Genomic DNA, 23,880 nt, shown 5'->3' with positions numbered 1-23,880 from the left:
ATAAAACTTATTTGAGAAGTTTGGGTATAAGGGTGTCTGTTTACTTAGATGATCTCCGAGGTCATCAAGATCTGTGTTTTGTGTTGTGGAATCTGGACGAAATATTGAGAATTCTGGTTGTTTGGTAGTTCTTTGCTTATAAGTTAGGTAAGTGCTTTTGTTTATTGTCTATGAAATAAAGAGAACCTAGGTAGAGAAAAAATGATAACATGAATTGAAATTTCAGACCAAAAGAAATGGATAATTTGTACATTTAATCTTAACGGATATATACAGTAATTTATTCTTAAAAAAGAAATTTCCACGAAAATGTTTAAGACAGGTATACAAACGAACGTTTTGAATTGTAAAACAGCTTCGCTACAGACTAAAATCCTCATCCTTCTAATAAACGTTTTTCTACACAAATACAAATTACATGACTGAAACGAAACAACATTTAAACAGAGTAGCCAGCTAAAAATAATATTTAAAATTTCATATTTCACTCTTTTAGTTTGTATAATATAATTAATAAACACTTTCTTTAAATTAATTTAATAAAATTTATAAAAAAATTTTAGTTTTCCAAAAAATAAAAATCTGGCTATACTTGCCGAGAACGCTAAGAAAATAATGTAACGCGGCATTTTTATGGGCTTTTTATAAATTGAAAATAAAAGAATAGACATAATACAAATTAATGGTCAATTAGACACTTTTCTCGTCAAATTTAAAAAATTGATATTAAAAGATAAAAAAATTACTTATTAATTTTTAATTTTGATCAATAAAAGTTTAAAATAAAATTTAATTTTTATTATTTGTTTCTGTTTTACTAAAAGCCGTGTTCTGAAAATCAATCTGAAACTTGCAAAAACAAAAAATATTTTTGATCGGAAATTAATTATTTCAATTTTATTTCCTTATGACAACAATTGGCAACTATTTTTGCTAAGTATTTCATTGCGATTTTAATAATTTCTGATTGCATTTAAATTCATACTTATGCAGTTGCCGATCCATATGATTATGAGACTTTGAAAATCTCTCCTTGACATTTGTTATTTTTTTTCAGTGACTAATGTTTTCATTTAAAATTAATAATAAAAAAAATTCATTGATTAATATGTAAAAGCACAGATTTTTTTGAAATGTATGTAAGATTAACTATCAACTAATTCAAACTAAAAATCTTACCTTGAACGTCCCTTGCGTGTTAATTAATGCAAATTGCATATTTATTAATTTTGTTCATTTGAATTTAAAATGGTATCTCTAAATATTTGATAGTTTTTAAGGAGACATTGTATTTAGAACTCAATATATTAAGGCAAAACCTTCCAAACACAAAGTCCTGTCGTAACCACGCATATCTATATACCTATTAATAAATACCTGCATATATTTAAACTATCATACAAAAATATACGTTTTTAGTATATAAAATGACAGTTTCGTCAACACGGAGCCGGAAATCTCACGCAGAATCTATATCAGTCTCCTCGCTGTTATCTCATGAGGAGAATTCCTTGTTATTGTCCCTGCTCGGTCCGCGCTGTCAGTCTCTAGCTGGCACTGTTGTACAGGTATTAATGTATTATTACCAATTGTCATACTATAGTACAAGTGGTTAATATCCTGTTACTATGATGTGTAGAATTGTCCCTTACTCGTGAAATATTAATTGATGTTTATATTTCATATTTTTTTAAAGTACGAATCTTATCTGTAAAGCCTTTATGAAGCAATATATTCTACATGGATCAAATTTGCACATTTTTAATTTCAATGTAGCGCATCATTGACTTAATTCAACATGATTCATATAAAGAGCGAAATATGTTTAATTGATCGATACGTTGACTGTTATTTATATAGGTGTACTGCAGCGAGGGACCTGGACACAGCTACAGATGGAACAAACGATGTACTGGAGTTGTTAGCTTTGTCAAGGAAAATAATTCTTTTTACCTACACTTTTAATTTGCTTTTCACAATGAATTCAACTGGGATGAAAATATCCAATAAAGTAAAGCAAAATAATTCATATATTTGTTATTTACATGTATAAAATGATAACGCAATCAATATTCAACAAAAAATATAAAACTAAGCAAGATTTCGCGTAAATCTGTCCAAATGCTTAAGATGGACATACTTAAATTTTAAGACTAAATTATGATGCATCGCCCACTACGCAGTGCCTAAGTATTACTTAAATCATTATTTCAAAAATCAGATGAAAAAGATTATTTATTAAATCAAAATTTAGCTCAAAAAAATTTAATTAACATGTCACAAGGACTCTGGCAGGAAATTGACAACTTATTCATACGTACTGTACTAAATCAATCTTTACGTGGACTAATTTAACCAAATTAGGGTTTTTTTAGGTTTTTGATAATTCATACAACCCCCTTAAGTTATTCATTACAATAGAATAAAATTTTAAAATTTATTTACTGTGTAAATATGCATAAATATGACGTTTTTACTGACAATTAGGTTGATTTTTACTCAAAGCATTTTTCTTGTAGACAATAAAATGATTATAACTTTCGTTCTATTTAAGATAAATTGATGAAATAAAAAGTATATTCAATTTTATTATGCTGAGAAGTCACTTATTGGTTTTAAGAAATAATAAACCCCTTTGAGTTGGGGAGGGGGGGGGGGCGTTGAGTATCGAAATAATGAAACTAATGTAAATTTCTTTTTATGGTGGGTTTTAATGATTCATATAGCAGCCAAACTGTTTTTAGGCAATACCCCTTTGTCTGTCTGTCCCTCTGTCTGTCTGTTTTTTTTGTCTGTCTGTCACTCCACTTGTCAGTCTATCTGTCTAACTGCCTCTTTTTCGGATTTCAATGAATCATCTAGCATAGCCTAATTCTAATTTTTTAATGCCTCAAAAACTGTCTGTCTGTCCGTCTGTCTGTCTATCCCTCCATCTGTCTGATCATTCACAGGTTCTCTATTGGATTTTATTTAATGAATTGTCTATTATGGTCAAACTGTAATTTGATCATTCTTCTTGCCTGTCTGTCTGTCTCGTCTATCTGCTGAGTTTCTACCATTGGTCTAACAGACTGATTCACTTAATTAACCCCTTACGGTCGGGCCCCTTACCGCACCTTAATCAGTCGGGGGGGGGGGGGGCGTCCCCCCCCCCTATTATCTCAGTTCCTTTTAGAGCTAGTAAGCTAAAATTTTTTGTGCAAGTCCCCTTGAGATATTTAAGGTTAAGGATATTTTGCAGTTGTTAGATAACTAACTTTTAGATTTTAAGTCGCCCCCCTGCCGCCAACCCCTAGCCCTCCGGGGCTCCAAAAAATCCTAAAAATGAACCTAACCTTAATTTTCTCAGAAACCATTTGACTAATAGGGATGATTTCTTAAACTTAAGCTTTTATGATTATAAACTAACTCCTAGTTTATAAGTCACCCCCTTGAAAATAAAGGTTAGGTTCATTTTTATGGGTTTATTTTATCCCCGGAGGACTAGGGGTTAGCAGCAGGGGGGTGACTTCTATACCAAAAGCTAGTTTATAACCATAAAGGCTTAAGTTTAAGAATTTATCTCTATTGGTCAAATGGTTTCTGAGAAAATTAAGGTTAGGTTCTTTTTTAGGGTTTTTTTGAGGCCCGGAGGGCTAGGAGTAGGCGGCAGGGGGGTGACTTCTAAACTAGAAGTTAGTTTGTAACTATAAAAGCTTAAGTTTAAGAAATCATCCCTATTGGTCAAATGGTTTCTGAGAAAATTAAGGTTATGTTTATTTTTAGGGGGGTTTTGAGCCCCAGGGGGCTAGGGGATGGGGTAGGGGGTTGACTTTGAAACCATAAGATGTTCATACCCCTAAAAGCTTAAGTCCAAAAAATTTGCATGGTTCATCAAGTGGTTCCGGAGAACCCCCCCCCCCCCCAGCATCAAAAAAGCTTCAGTTACGTCCCCCTTTTAAACATAAGCTTTTCTTATATGTCAACATAACATATCTAAATTTCATAGAGATCCGCAGCCGTTTTCCCTGCTGACATTTATATTTGATATTTCTAATATAAAATTTACTAAAAGATAAACATTTTCTGTAAAAAAATTGTTCTTCTAGCTTCAAAAATAAGAAAATTACAGCCGTTTAAAATTTTTAAGTAAAAAAGGTTGTTAAATAAAAAGGTGAACTAAGCAAAAATTGACTTTGACTTATAAAAGGTCGGAAATTTATTATCAAACAGGGGACTTGCACAAAAAAGATTTAGCCCTCTAGGTCTAATAGGAACTGAGATAATAGGGGGGGAGCGTTGAACGCCCACCCCATCACCAACCGATTAAGGTGCGGCAAGGGGCCCGACTGTTAAGGGTTAATAATACATATTTAATAATTCATATTAAAATCGATAATACTGTAAAAATGGTTGAATGCTTGTTTCAATAGAAAATTAGATTTAACTAATAATAATGTTGAATCTTGTACCAGGAGATAAACAAATAACCTTGTGTTGCAATAAAAAATAAAAAAAATTATCCAATTTACTTATGAAAAAAAGTGTAATACTGTATCTATAATCTTTTTGTACATAAATGATAATAATATCAGGTTATATTCCATTAATTTATAACCACCTAAATTTTTTGACACTTACAACTTTTAACAGCTCCCTTTAACCAAAATCAAGGATAGTTTATTTAAGTATGTCACCAAAACTTCATTACATAAGTAATACATTTTTACAAACTTTAAAAAGAGGATTGGGAAATATCTCTCTCCCCAACATTAACTTTAATCACTATTGTAAACAATATTAAAAGTTATAAATATATATCAATCAAGATCTTTAGAGGTATTAACTGTGGTTTAATTACATATGTATGAGAGCTCCTTCTTGTGTCAATCACTTTTATTTACTGATTAAAATTTGTACAGTACAGTTGTACAGAATATTGCAAGATTTTTTTTAGTTAAGTCTGGAAATTAATGATTAATTTATCTAAAAATAGATAGCATAGAATTATCTTAATCAGTGGCTTAATTTTATACACCCGCCTTAAACACCTCCCCCCCCCCCACTCTTTATTTTAAGGGGTGTAAATTTATTTCCTTTACACCCCCTTGGAATTTATAGAGGGGTGTATCTGAGGGTGTAGGCTCTTGTCAAGAGGGTGGACATGGGTGGACACCTAGGGAGGTGTATCCATCCCCCTTAATTTAACAAGGGTGGTGTAAACAACCCCTACACCAACCTTTTGCACGCCTTTGATCTTAACTATACTTTTAGTGTACATAAAGTTGTAAATTCAGTAACTATTCTACAAAAATTATCTTCCTAAATTGATATATGATTTTCAGGGTAATCTCCGGTGGACTAAACATTAAAATTTTATGGAAACAAAGATATCTTTGGAACATGCATGACTTGAAATTATCCCCCCTTTGTACTCAATACGCATTTTTTGTTCTAAGTGCGTCAATTTTGCGTTTAAAGATACCCTTAGTTTAAGCATTAATTTCTCCAAAAAATGATGAAAAAAGATAATTTTTTTTTTGATAAAATGATAAAAGTATATGTAAAATGAAATAACCAGCAAAAAAAATTACAAAATTACGTTAAATAGAACGAAAATTAGAGCGTTTTATATGCCTTATAAAATGCGTATTTCTCATGAAAATTGTAACGATTTAGTGTATTGAGTAAAATATTTACAAACTTCCCGCTTTTATAAGAAGCTAGAGCCTTTGTGATGTTTTAAATGGACCTAAGTACTTTCTGGTATATATAGTTACTACGCTTTCTAAATTGTACACAACTATTACATAAATTATCATGCAAGTTTTAAATCTATAGGACCATCCAAACATGCATGAATTAACAATAAGAGCTATCCGTTTTGTACGAATGGACAGACTCGAGAAGCTTTTAAAATAAAAGAAGGAATGAATCAAGGTTTAGTGAAATATAATATTCACATAGGAATTAATTCAATGTTTAAATATCTTATAAAAAAAAGAATTATTACTTCAGGATAATAACAAGAGATCATATTATATTCGTGTGTATGATATGGACAACAGCCTCCTTGTCTTTGAACAAGAAATATATAATCAATTCAAGTAAGTTTAACAGTTTTTATGTATTTTCCTGTATGGCTTCGAAACAGATTATTATCCGCTAGATTAGAACCAGTTCTCGGCTATACTTAAAAATAATGTTTAGCCTCGTATTACAGACAATTTTTCACGAATAATACCACAAGGCTAATAATACCTGTTGTGTTAGCCCAGAGGATAACTTTATAAAACTGGTTTTAATCTTATAATTTTTTATTTTAATATCCACGGAAAGGTGTCTATAATACGTTGGATCAATATCTATTCTAAAGTAAAAAAGAAATAGAATTATTAAACAAATAGTTTGGGATACTTACATACTTCTAATAAGTCTAGAATCCCAATATTGCAATATCATCTTATAATTCTTAGTTTTTACTTGGGGATTAATCTTATTAATACTTTTAGGTACAAGACACCAAGGCCATATTTCCATACATTTGAAGGAGATGATTCTCAAGTTGGTCTAAACTTTGCTGATGAACGCGAAGCTGCCATTTTTCAGGAAGTTATCGAAGGGAAACTGGCTGAAAGAAAGCAGAGACGGGAAAAAAGACAACAGTCCAAACGCGCTGCAACAAATAATAATGGCGGTTCAGCCGCGAATGGTGGCAATAGTGCTAGGCCTACAAATGGAATGAGCAGGACGGCAAATCCACCAGCACCCAACTTTGGTAGCCCATCCAATCAGTCAGGTTCTATTTCCAGTCGGAGTAGTGTTGGCAAAGGTGAACGGAGAAAACTAAAAAAGGAAGATATTGGAATGCCTACTAATTTTCAGCACATCAGCCATGTTGGTTGGGATCCTAATAGAGGTTTTGATCTGGAAAATGTTGACCCAAATTTGAAGAAGTTTTTCCAGAAAGCTGGCGTGGACGAGAGAATCCTCCAGAACAAGGATACCCGTGAGTTTATATATGACTTTATTGACAAGCATGGTGGTGTAGAGGCTGCTCTTAGAGAAGTGAATAATCTAAATGAAGGCATTGCTCCTCCCCCACCACCACGCATACTAACAGCCCCTCCTAGCGTGTCTGCATCGCCCCGTTCAGGTGTACCTAGCAGCCAGCCGCCGCCGCCTCCACCTCCATTGCAGCATCAACAAAGTTATCCTCCACCTGTCCAACATCCTGTTTCAAGAACAAGTTCCATGCGCGCTGCTCCTCCTGCGCCTCCAAGTGTGAAAATTGCATCCAACCCGCCGCCACCTCCACCCCCTCCAATGCCTAGCAGCAACGCCCCTGCACCGCCTCCTCCACCCCCAGTTTCTTCTGCTCCACCACCCCCTCCACCTATACCAAGTGGAGGTATTGCCGGAGGAAACGTTGGAGCTACAACAGCTGCCCCACCACCTCCTCCTCCAGCCCTACCCCCTGTTCAAAACGTTCGCTCCAACCTAATGGAGGAGATACGGAAAGGAGGAGGCACCTTGCGCCATGTATCGCCCGAGAAAACGGCCCGGCCTCAGATTGACACGCGCGGCGAGCTTCTAGGACAGATTAGACAAGGCGTGGTGCTGAAAAAGGTTGAGGTGAACCAGGCGCCAGAGGTGAGTACGCCACCGACGGCCCAGAGCGGCATAGCTGGCATGTTGCAGCGCGCTCTGCAGGAGAGAGGGATGGTGATGGGTCTATCCTCGAGTGAGGACGAACAGGAGGATGATGATGAGGATGAGTGGGACTAAAACCTGCAACACTGCAATAATAAAAGCCAACAAGAAAAATGAAAGGGGTAATTTGGTTCTATGTGTAATTTGTTTCCATATTACTTAACTTTTCAAAGTTATTCAATGGGTGTTCTAAACCAGGGACGTAGAGGTCATTAAGCTGTTTATTACACTAGTCCCCAAAGTTTTAAAATGACGTTTTCTTATTCGTTAGCATAACAACTTTGGTGAATTTTATTAAATTTTGATTGATTGGTTCATTAGGTTGAGTGTCCAAACGTTCAACCAACTATTGTAGTCTACATAAGGGTAATTTTGTGTATCATCATTGTAAATGTATATGAATCTATCTTTTAATCCCTGGATCTAAACAATCTTTCTGGGCTTATTAGATTAGCCATTTTTGTCTCTACCAAAGGGGGGCTTATTAGATTAGCCATTTTTGTCTCTACCAAAGGGGTAGTTGCACGAAATGCAATCGTCTTTTTGTGATATATGCAAAAGACGATTTTCAAGTCTTGATATTTTAAAAACTACTTGGTAGAAAATTGAAATTCTTTCAAATATATGCCATAAAAATGTAGTTTAACCCATCAACTAGGAAAAAATATGCGGTTCACTAAATTAAGTTCAAATGCATTTCGTGTAACTACCTTTTTACTTCAAAAATGACTGAACTTATTTCGATAATATCCTAATCTAATTAACTTAAAAATTTGTGTATTTATCATTGAAATTAATTGCACAATAATGATCTTTATATTAAGCACAAATCTACACTTCATATTGCCTATTGATAATATTATAATAATCATAGTTTATTATTAGTAGTAGCGAAGCTACTCTATAATTCGAAATGTCCGTCCGTCTGAGACAGAAAGGGGGAAACGTGATTTTCTCGGCTCTTATAAAAGATAGAGAGCTGAAATTTTCAGGGATTGATTATGTTAACAGTCTTCAAATTTTCATCAAGTTTCATTAAGATTCGTCAGTTGGTTGGAATGCTAGATCGATTCCTACATTTTTAAGTTTTCATGATTATCTCAACTCCTATTCAACATAGACGGCTGAAATTTTCAGAGATTGAGTACTTTAATATTTTGCATACTTTTATTAAGTTTTATCGAGATTTGCTTATTGGTTGGGGTGCTAGTTCGATTCCTAGATTTTTAGGTTTTCATGATTTTCTTTACTTCTATCTGAGATTAACGGCTGATACTTTTAAGGATTAAATAAGTTCACAATTAACTTATCCCCACAAAGTTTCATTAAGATTTGCTGAGGTGCTAGATCGATTCCTAGATTTTCACGTTATACAGGGTGCACCACATAAATCCGGACTTTTTCTTATTTTTAAACAAATAAACATAAAATCGTCAATTTTAAAGATTTTATTGAATTTTAAAAACTGGAAAGGAACCTAGGTATATGACTATTAGATTATTAAATAAAATCGCCACCAGCCTCAATCACCGCCTTTACCCGCCCCCTGAGCCGCCCGCCGACCCTGGTCACCATGTCCCTGTTCAAGCAGGCGAAGTTCTCCATGATAGGAGCAATGAGAGAGGTCTTTTTTATATGGGCGCGTCTATTGGTTCATGCTTTAACTGCGCTCCAGGCCCAAAAGTCCATTGGATTAAGATTGGGGCTGCTGGGAAGCCACATCTCCTTAAGGAGTGAGTAACAGCAGGATCCAAATTAACCAATCTTTAAAGCTACCATTTGACACGGCGGCTCTCATTTGGGCCACAGTTAGGCTAGAACAACGTTTTATACCTTTTTAAAAATGGCACGAAGATTAAGATAGGGTTATCAGCGCAATACATAGTCTTAAACGAGTTTCAAGGTTCCATATGGGCCCCTGAAGTTAAGAACCGAGAAATTTTCAAGATTTTTGACGTTTTTGACATCCTAAAATCTACCACGATCCACTTTGTCGGAGTACTACAGCCAAGTCAGCTGGGATAGAGAGCTCTAGTCTTTTCTTGTGTTTTCACTAGGCATCTGATAGTATCTCCAGCAAGTTACATTAGTCCATCTCACCTACATATGGGCTGAGGTCAAATTTAGTAGGCCCAAGTCATAAATCCACAGTAATTTATCTGCGCGATTCGAATCTGCCTTGTTGAACATATGCGCGGCCAGCTCGGCGTACACGTCCTCCATCGTCCAAAGATTTTCATGGGCAAAAAGGTCATTACCTAAGCTTTTTATAGTGGGGTCAAACGTCCTGATTGGTCAAGTAGTTTTGGCGCTATGGCCGTTTAAAAAAAGTCCGGATTTATGTGGCGCACCCTGTAAATCGTACAAGATTTCGTGATTTTTTTGTTTAGTGTTTTTTTTATGAAACTGCAATAAAGTTAATTTTTTTCCGGATATCCATCCATATTTTTGAGCTTTGCTACTTATAAATGTTGTCATATTTGTTATTATATAAATGGTACAATGTACCTAACATATGATATTCGGATCATGGAAAGAAAACAAAGTAGTGGGTTTTGTCGTATTTTCACATTAGGTTTTCCCCTACTTCTAGCCCCTGCGGGGGGGCTCTAACCCTGCGGGGCAATCATTAACATCTACTTAACCTAAAATAACCTTTAAAAAGCTACCGTGAAAATACGAAGAAACTTGCTACTTAGCTTTCTTTCCATGATAATGATATTTCTAGTCGAAAGAAAAAATTTGAATTGTCCAATAAATTTTTTTAATATTTTGCTTTTGTTACAAGTATTTTTATCACACTAAAACAAAGTTTTATTGTCATAACATATTTATTAACATGTACTGTGTACAAATATTTAATCTCATGAAAAAATTATTATAAAAAAAATAATATTGTATTAATAAGTATCATTCTAAATGATTTAGATTTTTTAGAAATTGGTTAAATATCTTATTTTGCCTTTGGAATGCCCACAAACCTTCCATTTAAAACTTGCTTCTATCCGCGGATGGTTCTCCAAAAATTTATTTTTTTTATTCTTAGAGATCTTAATGGATAGGACAATTTGTCGTCAATTTAGGTTGCTATTATAGTCCTTATATATTGGTGAATATGTTCCTCCATGGTCAGGTGAGTGGATTGGGAAAGTTTTAAGAGGGGGGGAGTGGAGGTATTGTTATATTAGCCAACAGGGAGAAACATTTTATCAGGATATGCAAGAATCTCTTAAAATATCCACTTTTTCTTTATCCATTCAGCGGTTATTGTACCTTTTTAAAGCAACTGCAATGCAAAATTTCAGTGCTGTAACTCTTTTTTTAGTTAAGTTTTCATGACTTTTAGTTTTTGGTTTCAATAAGCCCCCCCTTAAACATTTTGGGTGTTTGTTGGGTATTCCACTCGCAAAATAAGAAATTTTGCCGAAAAAAAAATGTTTTACAAATTGTATTTAAGTTTGATTAATCTGAACTAAATTAATTTTGGGATCTCTTATTAATGATCTGATCAAAAAAAAATGAATGCAGAAACCTGTGAAACTATTTACACTATCTATGTATCTAATATTGTACTTAAAAATATATATCGCTAAATACATTCAAGTTTTATATTTGTATTTTTTAGTAGCAAATTTGTGATATAATTCTTTATGCATCTGATTTTTGGAATACTGATTCCTATTACAACAAGGTACAAAGTTATAAGCGAAGCATTTCCATAATATTAATGAAGTCCTGAAATTGTAAGTATGTCCTTAAACATTATTATGCTTATTCAGTTTTGATGTTAATGTTCGTTTCAGATCTTCGCTTTTATGGATGTTGTCATCCTTGTTTGAAATGTTTTTGTGTTTTTAATATTATAGAAATATTGCGTGCTAAGTTTTGTCTTTTGTAGATAATGGATAATTGGGAAAAGTTTAGACAATAATTTTGGTTGTTCTTTACTTCTGAATTTTTTTTATTATTCCTCACTTATTATCATCTTTGTATGACACGAAACCTAGACTTATCTCACAACTAGCGGACGCTTATACCCAAAATGTTCTCGTCTTAAAAATGTTTTCAAACGACATGGCAATGTTATGAAATATCCTTTATTGTTTCTTTAAGCAACAAAGTTGTACATTGTTAAGATGCGTTGCATCTCTCTAATGCCCAATAACTAGGATGGTACATTACGAAAATTTTAAATCCGCCTTTCCTATAAAAAAATTTTCTACAACAATGGTTGGCCAGTCTGTCCGTACCCTCTAGCTCTGAAAGTAATTTCTTGCATGATAGAACTGTCCTGTGAATTTCAAACTTTGCATGATTATTCTTTAAACAGTTCGGTACAATTAAGAAATTGTAGCAACCCTGTAATCTTTACCAGAAAGTCCGTGTGTCCTATAAATAATAAATCATCCTATTAAAATGATTTTGAAATAATGATTTGTCGGATGATTCGGAACAATGTTATAAGCAAAGCATCTATATAATCAAGTCGAAAAATGTAAATATGTCCATGTAATGAAACACAAAATCCTGTACTTAAGAAGTCCTAAGACAGATCTACAATATCCGTTTGTCTGATTTGTTGAGCTGTACTTGAATGGAACTTGTCACCCTTGTTTTCAGAATTGAATTCAGAACTTTTTGTTAGCTTCGCCTACAAAAGAATTTGATTCTTGTTTGATAAAAGCCGGTATGGGCAGAGAGGAGGGTAACAAATCAAATAAATCCTAATTGACTATAAGATTAAAAAATTTACAGCTGTTTTATTGCGTACTAATTTCTAGAAAATATTTCAACCATTTTTAAGTTGCAATGGCAATTATATTCAGGAAGGGAGGAGACATTGGGCTGCTTATTACAATAGTCCCCAAAGTTTTATAATAACGTTTGCTTATTCATCGGTTTAAAAACTTTGGGAACATTTATTGAATTTTGATTGGTTGGTTCATTAAGTTGAGTGTCCAAACGTTTCATTTATTCTACAGAATTGGTAATTTTGTGTATCATCATTGGGAACGTACATCCATTTATCGGTATTTGTCTTATCCCTTTAGATCCCTGACTATATTATATTAGGAGTTGAAAATATCTTTTTACTTGCCCGAAATTGTTGCTTGATTAGCTAACACATATTTTTGATTGCACAGCTACTCTATAAATATAATCTGTCCGACTGTACTACGTCGCGCGTCATGGATAGCTTTAATCATTCATTTCAGTTGTATGATTTTTGTCAAGGAGGGAGGGGACATTGGGCTGCTTATTACACTAGTCCCAAAAATTTCTAATAACATTTTTTTAATCGTTGACTTAACAACTTTGGGGACTTTTGATTAGTTGGTTCATTAAGTTTAGTATCTAAACGTTTCAATGTTTAAATGTAAACTACAAAACGGGTAATTTTGTGTATCATTTAAATTTTATTAAATATATAGTATTAAAAATGCAAAAATTTTTAATTAGAGATTTTTTATTTTTGGGGGGAGTATTTACTAATTACCCCCCCAAAATTGTTTGGGAGGGGTAAATACCCCCTCCTAAATGGTTGGGGGTGCCTACGGCACCCCCAAGGTAGGGGTAAATTTTGAATGGGGGGGGTAATCGCCCCATTACCCCCCCCCCCCTTGGACGCCTATGTTGAGGGTGATCGTTATTTTTCAGCTACTAGTTTTATTTTATTAGGGTACATGATAATCTGGTGAAAGATCCAAGTAATAATAAATCCATTAAAGTAACACATTTCTAAAATTGCAATGCATATCTTCAATTCATATTTGCACAAAGTCACAATGACATAATAAATAATGCAAAATTATTAATTGCTCTCAGTTTATCAAATTCTGATCTAAATTAGAAATAAACTGAACCTCATCAAATGAATTGAAACTTGCCTAGATGCAATTTTTTTTATTTTGAGCAATTGGGTTAAAGTATACAATGCAACTGTTGGCTTTTATCAGGGCTCGGCAGCCGCGACTAAGCCTCAAATTAAATCCCGTTTGGATACGTAACAATTATTTTTTGAAAAGATGGATTGCCGTATTTGCAGGGAATAAAGGGAGGGGACAATGGATTGAATATTCAATTTTTAGGAGTCTCAGACTTTGGGTACTGGCTTAAAGAGAATGTGTAAGAATTTAGATGGTTCTGACTGACTTTTGGTACTAGTGCATCATTGCCGCTAACTCGCTGAGTTAGTTTTGAGTATAGCAGACAAGTATCAATAAACTTAATTTCTAGCAGACAGAAAAAAATTTTATAAGATGGTTGGTTTAAAAAAAAAATTTCTCTCCAAAAACTATCATTTCATAGATAAAAACTGTATTGTTATATTTATGTAATAAACCATCTAAGAACCATTAAATTTAATTCTTGTATACATTGGCATTTTAAAATTTAGGAATATGGGGTGAACGAGTTCCAGGGACGATTTTTCTAGTAATTAATTACAATATAGTTACGTCAGTCTGATGTACTGGTAATCTAATTTTTAAATGAATGCTTTTTTTCTAAACTAAGAACTTTTTTCTTATTTTATAGTTTTCTAAATTTGATTAACACACCCTTTACAATTTTCTTCAAATTTTCAGGATAAATGTGGATTTCATGGCCTTTCAGCGAAAACTCTTAAATTGAATTAATTGCCTATTGTCCCCTCCCTTACTCCCTGCATATTTGGGTTAGGTTTAGACTTCCAGCCGATTTTTAAAGTTGTTAAAGGCTGATTTCTTTTAGGCTTACAGGCGGCTGCCGAGCCCTGCGTTTTTTAAACTATGCTTTTCTACATTTGACGTAGGTCCATAATTAAAACCTATGCTAGTTAAGTTCGAAACGTTCTATCGTTTTAAAACTTTCATATGATATTTGTATCTGCTTGGTAATTATGACAGAATGAATAATTATCAATATTGAATCTTTGAAAACAAGGATATCACCATAGCTAGTGGAAAATATATTCAATTATATAATCATATTTTGATATGAAAAATCAGTAAAATGGCATACATTAAAATGTAAAAATTTTCTCAAAAATTCAAGTATAAAGCAAATACATTTTCCATTAATAAATGAATCTTCCAGCTTATCAAAAAAAAGTGTTATGATTTAATTTTTCTTTTATGACAAATAATAAGGCTAAAATTACTTATATTTTTCTATTTATTGGATGAATGATAAGCTTTAACGAATATTTTCACAATCCATAATAGATTTGTTTCTTTTAGCAGCGCAGATACTTCGTAACTTGAGAATATACGTCTATCCGTCTACAAATAGGTTATGCTGAAATAAATCTCCGGGAATAGTCCATTTCGTGGCAACGCCCCTTATAATTTCATATTTTAAAGTTAATACATATGATTTACAGCCTAATTTTAGAAATATACACTTTTCTAAGACATAACGATATTTTTCGATTTTAGCAATCATTAATTTTAATTTATTTTGTCTCTTGTAGAAGTGAATCAAGCAATATTAGCTTGGTCGTTTTAGAATTTCAAACAGCTTCGAGAATATTGGACGTCATCGTTCTTATTTCAGCTATTTTTACTTTTTTTCTATTTGTACTCCACCTACCACCCTAATGAAAAACTTGTAATCTGTAAGAACTAAATTTGTCTATTGCATTGTTTCTAACTGGTAATTGTAGTTTTAAACGCGCACTTTGTGTTTTAGAAGCCTTAGTTTCCATTACTTGGCATGTCTGTTGTTAACGTTTAGATTTTTTAAAGACTTTGAGCTAACCACGACATTAGCTTAATTATTTGTACCATGAAGTCAAGATTCGAGATCTATTAAAGTAATACCTTATATTTTCCAGAGCCGTTGTAAATAGTCAAGATCTTGGTAACTGCTAAACTGATTGGGTTCTAGTCATTAGGGATTATAGCTACTGGTCCTGCAGTGGTTTCAAGCTTTTATTCTAAAAAAATGCTACTCTCCCCCCATTAAAAAGATTAATGCTGGACATTTTGTATTATCAAAAATTAACAGTTTCTGTGATGTTTTATTTGTCGCTAATGTGTGTTTTTAAAAAAATATGAAAACTACACAGATTACAATTCAAAGAAAATAAAAAATTAGGGGTGGGGGGGGGGGGACTTCCTAGAGGCTAGAGAAACATAAGAAATCTTCAGTATTTGCTTATTTTTGTATTTAATTTTTAACAAGTATGTTAAGATACATTAGTTAGAACAAAGTAATTAAAGTTATCTAAATAAAATCAACAAATTAGTGACTATAAGCTTATTGGTCGTGGGACAAGACAGTTAATAGCAGCCGAGCAAATACAATTCTTGCTTTGCCAGTCTAATTGTTATACATTGATTGATGAACAGAAAAGGTGAGGTATAGAGTAGATCTTCATTGTTCCTTGAAATCTACCAAAACAATGCCACCTTTCTTTTTTTAATCATGTAAAAACACTTCAAGAAATTTGTAATTGCAACCAGAAAAACAGTTTTATAGATATTTTTATTTCTGGGAACTAATTATTTTTGTATTGATTTTTATTTTTGCGTGTTATGACCGAATACAATCTTGTTACTTTTTTCTTATTGATGTTGACATTTTTATTTTTATCTCTGGTTTAATGCACTAGAATCTTGTTGACAATATTTATAATGCAAATCTTTCCATTTCAAATATTTTTCTTGATTACTTCAACAGATACGTATTATTATAATAATATTACTAGCGGCTACGCCCCCTAGAGGCCTCTAGTGGCACTTGAGGTGATGCGGGCCTGAATTCTACCACCCCTCTCCATTTTATCAATTTTAGTTTCAAAAAGGAAATAAAATTATAAAAATATGGGGGGTTGGTGGTTCCCTCCCCAAAAATAGCTATAAATCTTCCGAGGACCAATGAGAAGCTACACTGTAAAGGAGAACCGCATTGGTTCAGCGGTTAGCCTTACAATATTGGATGGCATTTCTGTTAAATGAATCCGTAAATAAAAGTTACATGATGTTTGTTTGTCTGTCTGTACCTAAGAATCTCTCTAACAGCTGGACAGTGAAAGGTTTATAACTATTGTGGGCAGTGTAATTCCAACATCCAAAGAAAATCGCCAATAAAAAAACAAAAATCTCTTACAACAAAAACAAACATAAATATAACATGTCAAAACTGTTGACATTTTGTCGCATGGATGTCCAAGCTTTTTTTGAGTGGAGGAAATTAGAATTTTCAAAGATTTAGGGGAGTAAACACGCCCACCACCCTTGGACGTCAACCATAACTCCAAGGAGTTAAAAGCTATAATAAATTCATGTAAATATTTAGCAAATTTTAAGTATTTAAAAAATAATTAGCTTACAGAGAGGCTTTGCCTGTAAAAGATACTAATTAAGTGGTACCCTTCTACATTTTAACAAACCTTGGCAATTTCACTTCAAAAGAAGGTGGACCAAAAAAAACACGCCATTTATTTTTGTGGAATGGTAATGTACTATATAAATGTTCTAAATATATTTTAGATGATAAGAGGCAAACCCATGAGAAGCAAAGCAAGCCTACATAAACTAATTTCATTCCTGAGCATACCCCCCCCTAAATTTTTCTCAATTACTGAAAGTCTTGTACTTTCAGATAATCAATAATGTCAGATTCCTAAAGCTCAGGATTGGAACAGTTTTTTCACCTCTATTATTACTCTTCTATTACTGAAATAATCATCATTTCTATTAGAAACTGAAAATGGTAATATGTCGTGATTCTGCCTAATAAGAGCTTAAGAAAAGTCAAACATTTATCTGCTTAATGAGGTAATACATTATCAGGAAATATACGTTCCTGACAGGTAAGGGGGGGGGGGTAAATGGGTAATTTACACCCCCCAAAAACGTTGACAAATCTCATTTTACACCCTTTAAATTTTGAAAAAGTACATTAGATTACCATCCTTTAATGTTTTTATGTTCCCCTCATTGGTTCAAGTGATTGTACCCAAACGTGAATGTCAAACTTGATCATTGATTTCAAAACACAAGTAATAAATTTTATAAGAATGCAGGTTCTTTCATAACAAGAACATTTTTGTCCAATAGCAACAAATCTTCAACTACACGAACTGATTTGATACAATTTATTCTGTAGAACATGTCACCAAATAAGACAAACTTGTCTTTAAAACACACAAAAGTCCGACGATTATAAATATTACGAGGGCGCATTGAACTTTTAAGTTTCTTTTTTCAATAAAAGCGAATTTTCTTATTGATGGCCGCAGCATAGCGCCGACAAATATTCAAAAAATAAAAATATGCAATGTAGACATGTCAAAAAAGCTAATGTTTAAAATTTTGTGTAACTAAATAAAAAAAATTAGACCACAAATTGCATGGATGATCAGGATCATACCTGGAACCGAAGACTCATCAAGGCTTGTTGACATCCTGTGGCCGCCAGGATATTGATATATACAAATTTTAAAATTCCATTTATGTGAAATTATTGCAAAGATAATTGTCACCAAAATACAGTTTATATGTTTTACACACAGTTGTTACTTTGAAGTGAATGTTAATCTTAATTTACTTGGTACAACCGAACGTTTCCACAAGACTCATAGCCAGCGTCACTACAAAAGTAGTAAACTAAAAGGAAAAACCCTATTTTTCTTAGGGTTATTTTCTTTGGTGGGTAAAATTACCCTCCCTAAAAACCTTTGAACCTTGCATGAACCCTAGAGAAGTTTCGCTGTAAAGGAGAACCATATCGGTTAACAGTTAAGGAGATCCTTTGCTAAACAACCAGACAGACATCCTGTTCCTTTTATAAAAGGATTTTAAAAATTATCAATAATTCATTATTTTAACTTAAATTATGACAGGAAAATTACTGATGAAATATTTGGTTATTTTTTCAAAGTTTTGTAGATCTACAACTTTGAAAATAAATTTAAAGCAATTGTATTAAACATTCAATATCCACTTTTACTTAAGGATCTAAAGAGAAAGACAATGGCGAATTAATTAATGTACTTTCACAATGATGATACACAAAATTACCCCTTCTGTAGATCGCAATTAGTGATTGGAACGTTCGTACACTTAAATTAATGAACCAACCAATCAAGCCCCAAAGTTGTTAAACCACCGAATAATAAAATGTTAAATAAAATTTTGGGAACTAGTGTAATGAACAGTCCAATGCCCCCTCCCTCCCTGAATTCCAATGGTTTATGTCGACCATAAGGATTTATTAAAAGTGGTCGTGGCTGACATGATACCGACAAGGTATTTTGAAAAACTATTTTTTGTATAATATTTTCGAGGACTACATGGCTTTAATAAAAAGTAGTAATTCTATCATAATTCTGACATATTGACAGTTTAATGACATTATTACTTAATACATAGTTATATCTAGCAGTTTTTTTTAACAAATTTACTTACAATTTTGCTTCGACTTTTATACATTCATATTCTGATTATTCAGTTCTGACACTATACAATTGTTAATGTCCGTTTGTCCTACCGTTTTAGTGCTTCGCTTTTATGGATGTTTTATCCCCTTACTATTTTGCTAGCATACTTTGCTACTTGAATAATAAGCAGGGATCTAAAGGGATAAGACATTGGCTTATAAATTGATGTAAATTCCCAATGATGATACATAAAATTACCACTTTTGTATGTTACAATCATTGGTTGAAACGTTTGGACACTCAACTTAATGAACCATCCTATCAAAATTATTAAAAGTGCCAAAAGCTCTTTAACCATGCGAATAAAAAAACGTTATTATAAAGCTTTTTGAACTAGTGTAATAGCCTAATGTCCCTTCCTTCCCTGGGAATAAGTAAGAAATATTTTCCTAATCTTTTTTAAAAATTTGTAAAATTTGTGGAAACTGAAACTATACTACACTTGCTCCACCCCTTTTAATAACGCAAAAAGTCTCTTTTTTGATATCATGAACTTGAAAATGGGCTTTATTTCTCGTTTTCCCGGTTTCCAGCATACTTTAGTTTGATTTACATTCCCTAGTCAAACTGAATCAGATTTCACGAAGAGATTTCAGATTTTTCAAAGATTTACTCCGAGTCGTATTCTAGAGCGCGGAGATGCTTGCTTGGTTGTGATGGGGGAGGGGGTTGGGGGAGTTTTGTGCTCCATTTAGACCGAGATGTCGGGGGATGTTTAATTAATGTTTAACTTTCTTCATATAATTGGAGCAGTCCGTAGAAAAATGCGTCGGGGGTAAGTTGGTGCAGCAGTATAAAATGGTTTGACCACCAGTGGTTGGTCAGTAGTTGCATGTGAGGCAAGTTGCTGGGTAGAGCTATCTCATAGTGCTCTACATCCGTGAGAGCTTCCTAACATGGTAGACATTTCATCCTTATAATAAAGTAACAGGAAGTTTATCTGTCTGTTTGTTTGTCTTTTTGTATCGAAGGATCTCGCTAACCGCAGAAACGATCGGGTTCTCCTTAACAGGGTAGCTTCTCGTTCTCATAAGTCCAGGGTAGGTTCCTCCATCCTCTCAAGAGAAATCGCCCCTAGAAAAAATACCCCTATAAAAAATAAGTGGGGGGATTCAACTCCTCCAACCTACTCGCTAGTTTTAAATAAGCTAGTAGCTTCACGTCTAGCCTCTAGGGGAAAGTGGAGAAAATAGCCTAAAACCATCCCAAGATAATTATAGAGCTTCCCCCAAAAGTGCAAAAAATTCGGACTAACATTTTATAGGTCATAAGCTACAGACCAAAAACCTTATTACTGAACATTATTAGATACCAGCAAGGGAGGGAGAGGACAATGGATTTTTAAACAATCTACAACCTTTTTACTTTCTGCTATTTTCTTTCTATCAAAGGCAGAGTTTTTCAAACGGAAAGAAGATTGATTTATCGTCCATTGTCCTATGTATGACTGACTATTCTACTATCTTGTAATGTTCGTCTGTCTGTCTGTCAAACGTAAAAAAATCAGGAACAAAAAGAATAATTTTTGTCTGTATTTCGGAAAGCTTTCTACTTTTTATCTTATCATGGTTTTAATCAGTGGTATGCACAGGGGTTTGTCAAAGGGGGTGTAGACCTTGAAGAGAAAAAAGAGGAAAGGAAACCCTTTCCAATCTTACATATTCTTATGGTTTTAAGCTATTTGAGAACAAGATATAACATCCTAACATAAGTATTTCTTAATTTAACCCACTTAAAATTGACAGAAATTAAAAACAGGTTTTTGAAGCATAATTTAGTAAGAACTGCTAAATATAATATTTTTATAAAAAATGTCCCATGCCAATTAAGAAAATATGGTATTGATTATTAATTTCTGCCAATGGTAAGTGGGTTAAATTAGGAAATACTTGTTCCTTTAAAAAAAAAACACCGTACCTAGTAATAATGTTTATTTGTTTGTTCGTTAAGTTGTTGCTAACCACTGAACCGATTTAGTACTCCATTTTAGGAAGGATTTACAGAGCTTCCGGGAGTGTTTTAGGCTACTTTTAAAATTTGAGACTTTTGATGGTTTTAGACTATTTTTTTAGCAATCTTCTTCTTAATTTACTAGCCTTTTAACTGTAATATAAAGTAGTACGTTTTTTTTGCCTGAAGCTTAATATTTTTAAAAAATATCTAGTACAAATGGGTTTAAGATAAGGTTTTAAAATATCTCTGAGTGGTTTAATAATATTTTTCTGACCTCAATATTTCTGACCTATTAAATATTTTTAATTTGAGTGGTTTACTTATCGAAAATCAACAAAAAAAAATTTCTCACATAACTAGCCATAATTAGTAATTACCCTATAGAATTTTACCATTTTCTTGTGGTTCCTGGCAAATACTTTCCTAACCATTAGTATTTGCAGTAGCGAAGCTTCTATATAACTTACTTTGTTTCGTAGCGTAGCTATTCAGAATGTGTCTGTTTGTCCTCAATTCTATGGGGGACGGGGGTAATGTAATTTGCAGAGCTGCCATATAAGATAGACGGCTGAACTCTTGTGTTAAGATTCAGAGAGACATTATATTCTACACTGCATGACTTAGAAATACATAGAATGCTGTTTTTTTATGTAATGATCTTGCTGTTCAATTCTATAAATAACTTAGTCCGTCAGTCTATCAGTAGTGCTCTGAAAGATAGTATTTTATCAGCAATTAAAGATATAAGCCTGCATTTTATTATGAATAGTATGATTATTAATTGCATCTTTTCTGCTATCAACTTGGTTCGTTAGGCTGTTTATAAGGCTCTAGTGAACATCGAATTTACTCCATAACTCACTTTGTCCGTTTCTCTGTCAATTACACGTATTTTTGTGAATTAATTTCAATTGATGTTGCCATCCTTGTTTTATTGCAAATTATACTCATAGAATTCGTTTTTGATAAAATTTCGTTCACTTAAATATATTTTGTTTTCATTCTTTTTTGATATATACTGTACAAAAGAAAACATTCATAAAAAATAATAGATTAAGCTGCTCTTATTAACCATTGACATATTTCAGGCAAGACTGATAACTCTAGTGCTACTGGTGGGCACAGCTGCTGCCCTTGACCTGAAGGCATTATGTCCCGCCTACCCTCTGTGCGACAATGCACTGTTGGCGTACTACATCAATCTTGAGAACCCTCAGCCCGCGGCACCCTGCGCTAACTTTCCCTTGTGTGATGTACACCATGTTGCCCTGGCACAACGCGCTGCTGGCCGAAGAAGGAGATCCCTGCCCGTACCTGGCACTATTCCCGGCCTGGTTCCTGGATCAGCTGCCGAGGCCCAATGGTATTCCCAACAGCTGACTGCTCTGGCTGCTGCCGGTCCCACCGGCCAACTGCCTGTTCCCGGCACAACTGGCCTCGTTCCCGGCTCCGCCGCCGAGGCCCAGTGGTATCAGCAACAGCTGTCAGCTATTGCCGCCACTTTGGGTAGAAAGAAGAGATCTCTGCCTGTTCCCGGCACAACTGGACTTGTTCCCGGATCTGCCGCTGAGGCTCAATGGTACCAACAGCAGTTGAGTGCCATCGCCGCCAGTGCTGCTGCCCCAGCCGGACCTCTGCCTGTACCTGGCACAACTGGACTTGTTCCTGGATCTGCCGCCGAGGCCCAGTGGTACCAACAACAGCTGACTGCTTTGGCCGCCCTTGGCAGGAAGAAGAGGTCTCTTCCTGTTCCTGGAACTATCCCCGGTCTTGCACCTGGCTCTGCTGCCGAGGCTCAATGGTACCAACAGCAGTTGAGCGCTATCGCCGCCAGAGCCGCTGCCCCAGCCGGACCTCTGCCTGTTCCTGGCACAACCGGACTAGTCCCCGGATCTGCCGCCGAGGCTCAGTGGTACCAGCAACAGCTGACTGCTTTGGCCGCTCTTGGCAGAAAGAAGAGATCCCTTCCTGTTCCTGGAACAATTCCCGGTCTGGTTCCTGGCTCCGCTGCTGAAGCTCAGTGGTACCAACAACAGCTGGCTCACCTGGCCCTAGGCAGGAAGAAGAGATCTGTTCCTGTACCTGGAACTGTACCTGGCCTCGTGTCTGGCAGTGCTGCTGAGGCTCAATGGTATGCCGCTCTTCTAGTCCACCAAGCACAACTTGCTCACCACCAGTAGAATATACTAGATAAATATATATTGTACCTTATAAATACATACATTCTAAAATTTTAATAAAATTACGTAAACTGATTATTTTTATCTTAACGTTTTATATACAGAGGCCTCTAGGGGCATTTTCAATTTCAATTTTAATTTTAAAAAGAAAAAGTGAGAAATTTTTATTTTGGGTTGACATTTTTTCTAATGATAATTTCTCTTGGAAGGGAGGTGAAACCCACCCTCAAAATGGATAAAAACCTTCCTAGGACCTAGGGGGAGCTGTAGAAGCTCCTGTGAAATAGAACCATTTCGGTTCAGCGGTTAGCAAGAACAGAAACTAGCAGCTAATTTTTTGTACACAGCAGATTTTAACGTAGATTGAAAAGAAAAAAATTACGTGTCCTAGAGGCCTCTAAGGGCGCAGCCGCTAGTCATATGAAATAGTAATAAGTGTGTATGTTCTAAAAAATCTCGTAAACAGCTGGACCGATCGTTACATAATTTGCGTTATGTTTGGTAATGGTCTAATGAAGATTGTAGGAAATTGGGCGTGATTTTGGAGAAAGCCCAAAATGTCCCGATTTTGTATCACTTTTGAAAAGTGCGAAAAGGGAAGGGGGGAAGAAAATCTCTTCCCTTTTC

At 34.4% G+C, this 23,880-nt stretch overlaps 3 protein-coding genes across 15 annotated transcripts in view; 2 read left to right on the top strand and 1 right to left on the bottom strand.

Annotated features, from left to right (window-relative positions):
• The window catches only part of LOC145316415 (cyclin-dependent kinase 11B-like), a 41,684-nt gene extending 26,504 nt beyond the window's left edge, over window positions 1-15,180 (bottom strand). For 12 of the 13 annotated variants that reach the window (XR_013878478.1, XR_013878479.1, XR_013878483.1 and 9 more), the window contains exon 1: window positions 15,139-15,180. The gene's annotated coding sequence lies outside the window, so the exon portion shown is untranslated. The remainder of the gene's footprint in view (window positions 1-15,138) is intronic. The other variant, XM_080156885.1, reaches the window with a different exon arrangement.
• On the top strand, window positions 1,384-10,589 carry LOC145316418 (uncharacterized). The gene is made up of 5 exons (XM_080156889.1): window positions 1,384-1,568; window positions 1,861-1,937; window positions 6,000-6,086; window positions 6,492-7,814; window positions 10,421-10,589. Exons 1-4 carry the CDS (start codon window positions 1,428-1,430, stop codon window positions 7,765-7,767), a joined length of 1,581 nt encoding a protein of 526 aa, XP_080013015.1. The 5' UTR covers window positions 1,384-1,427; the 3' UTR covers window positions 7,768-7,814; window positions 10,421-10,589.
• Window positions 15,181-19,729: 4,549 nt separating the features above from the next.
• On the top strand, window positions 19,730-23,328 carry LOC145316414 (uncharacterized). The gene is made up of 2 exons (XM_080156884.1): window positions 19,730-20,019; window positions 22,162-23,328. The coding sequence occupies exons 1-2, from the start codon at window positions 20,017-20,019 to the stop codon at window positions 23,251-23,253; spliced, it is 1,095 nt and encodes a 364-aa protein (XP_080013010.1). The 5' UTR covers window positions 19,730-20,016; the 3' UTR covers window positions 23,254-23,328.
• Window positions 23,329-23,880: the final 552 nt, after the last annotated feature.

The sequence above is a fragment of the Acartia tonsa genome, chromosome 4, assembly GCF_053477335.1.
Source record: "Acartia tonsa isolate MP-2025a chromosome 4, ASM5347733v1, whole genome shotgun sequence".
NCBI classification, from domain to species: Eukaryota; Metazoa; Arthropoda; class Copepoda; order Calanoida; family Acartiidae; genus Acartia; species Acartia tonsa.
This window is presented reverse-complemented; position numbering and strand designations above follow the sequence as displayed.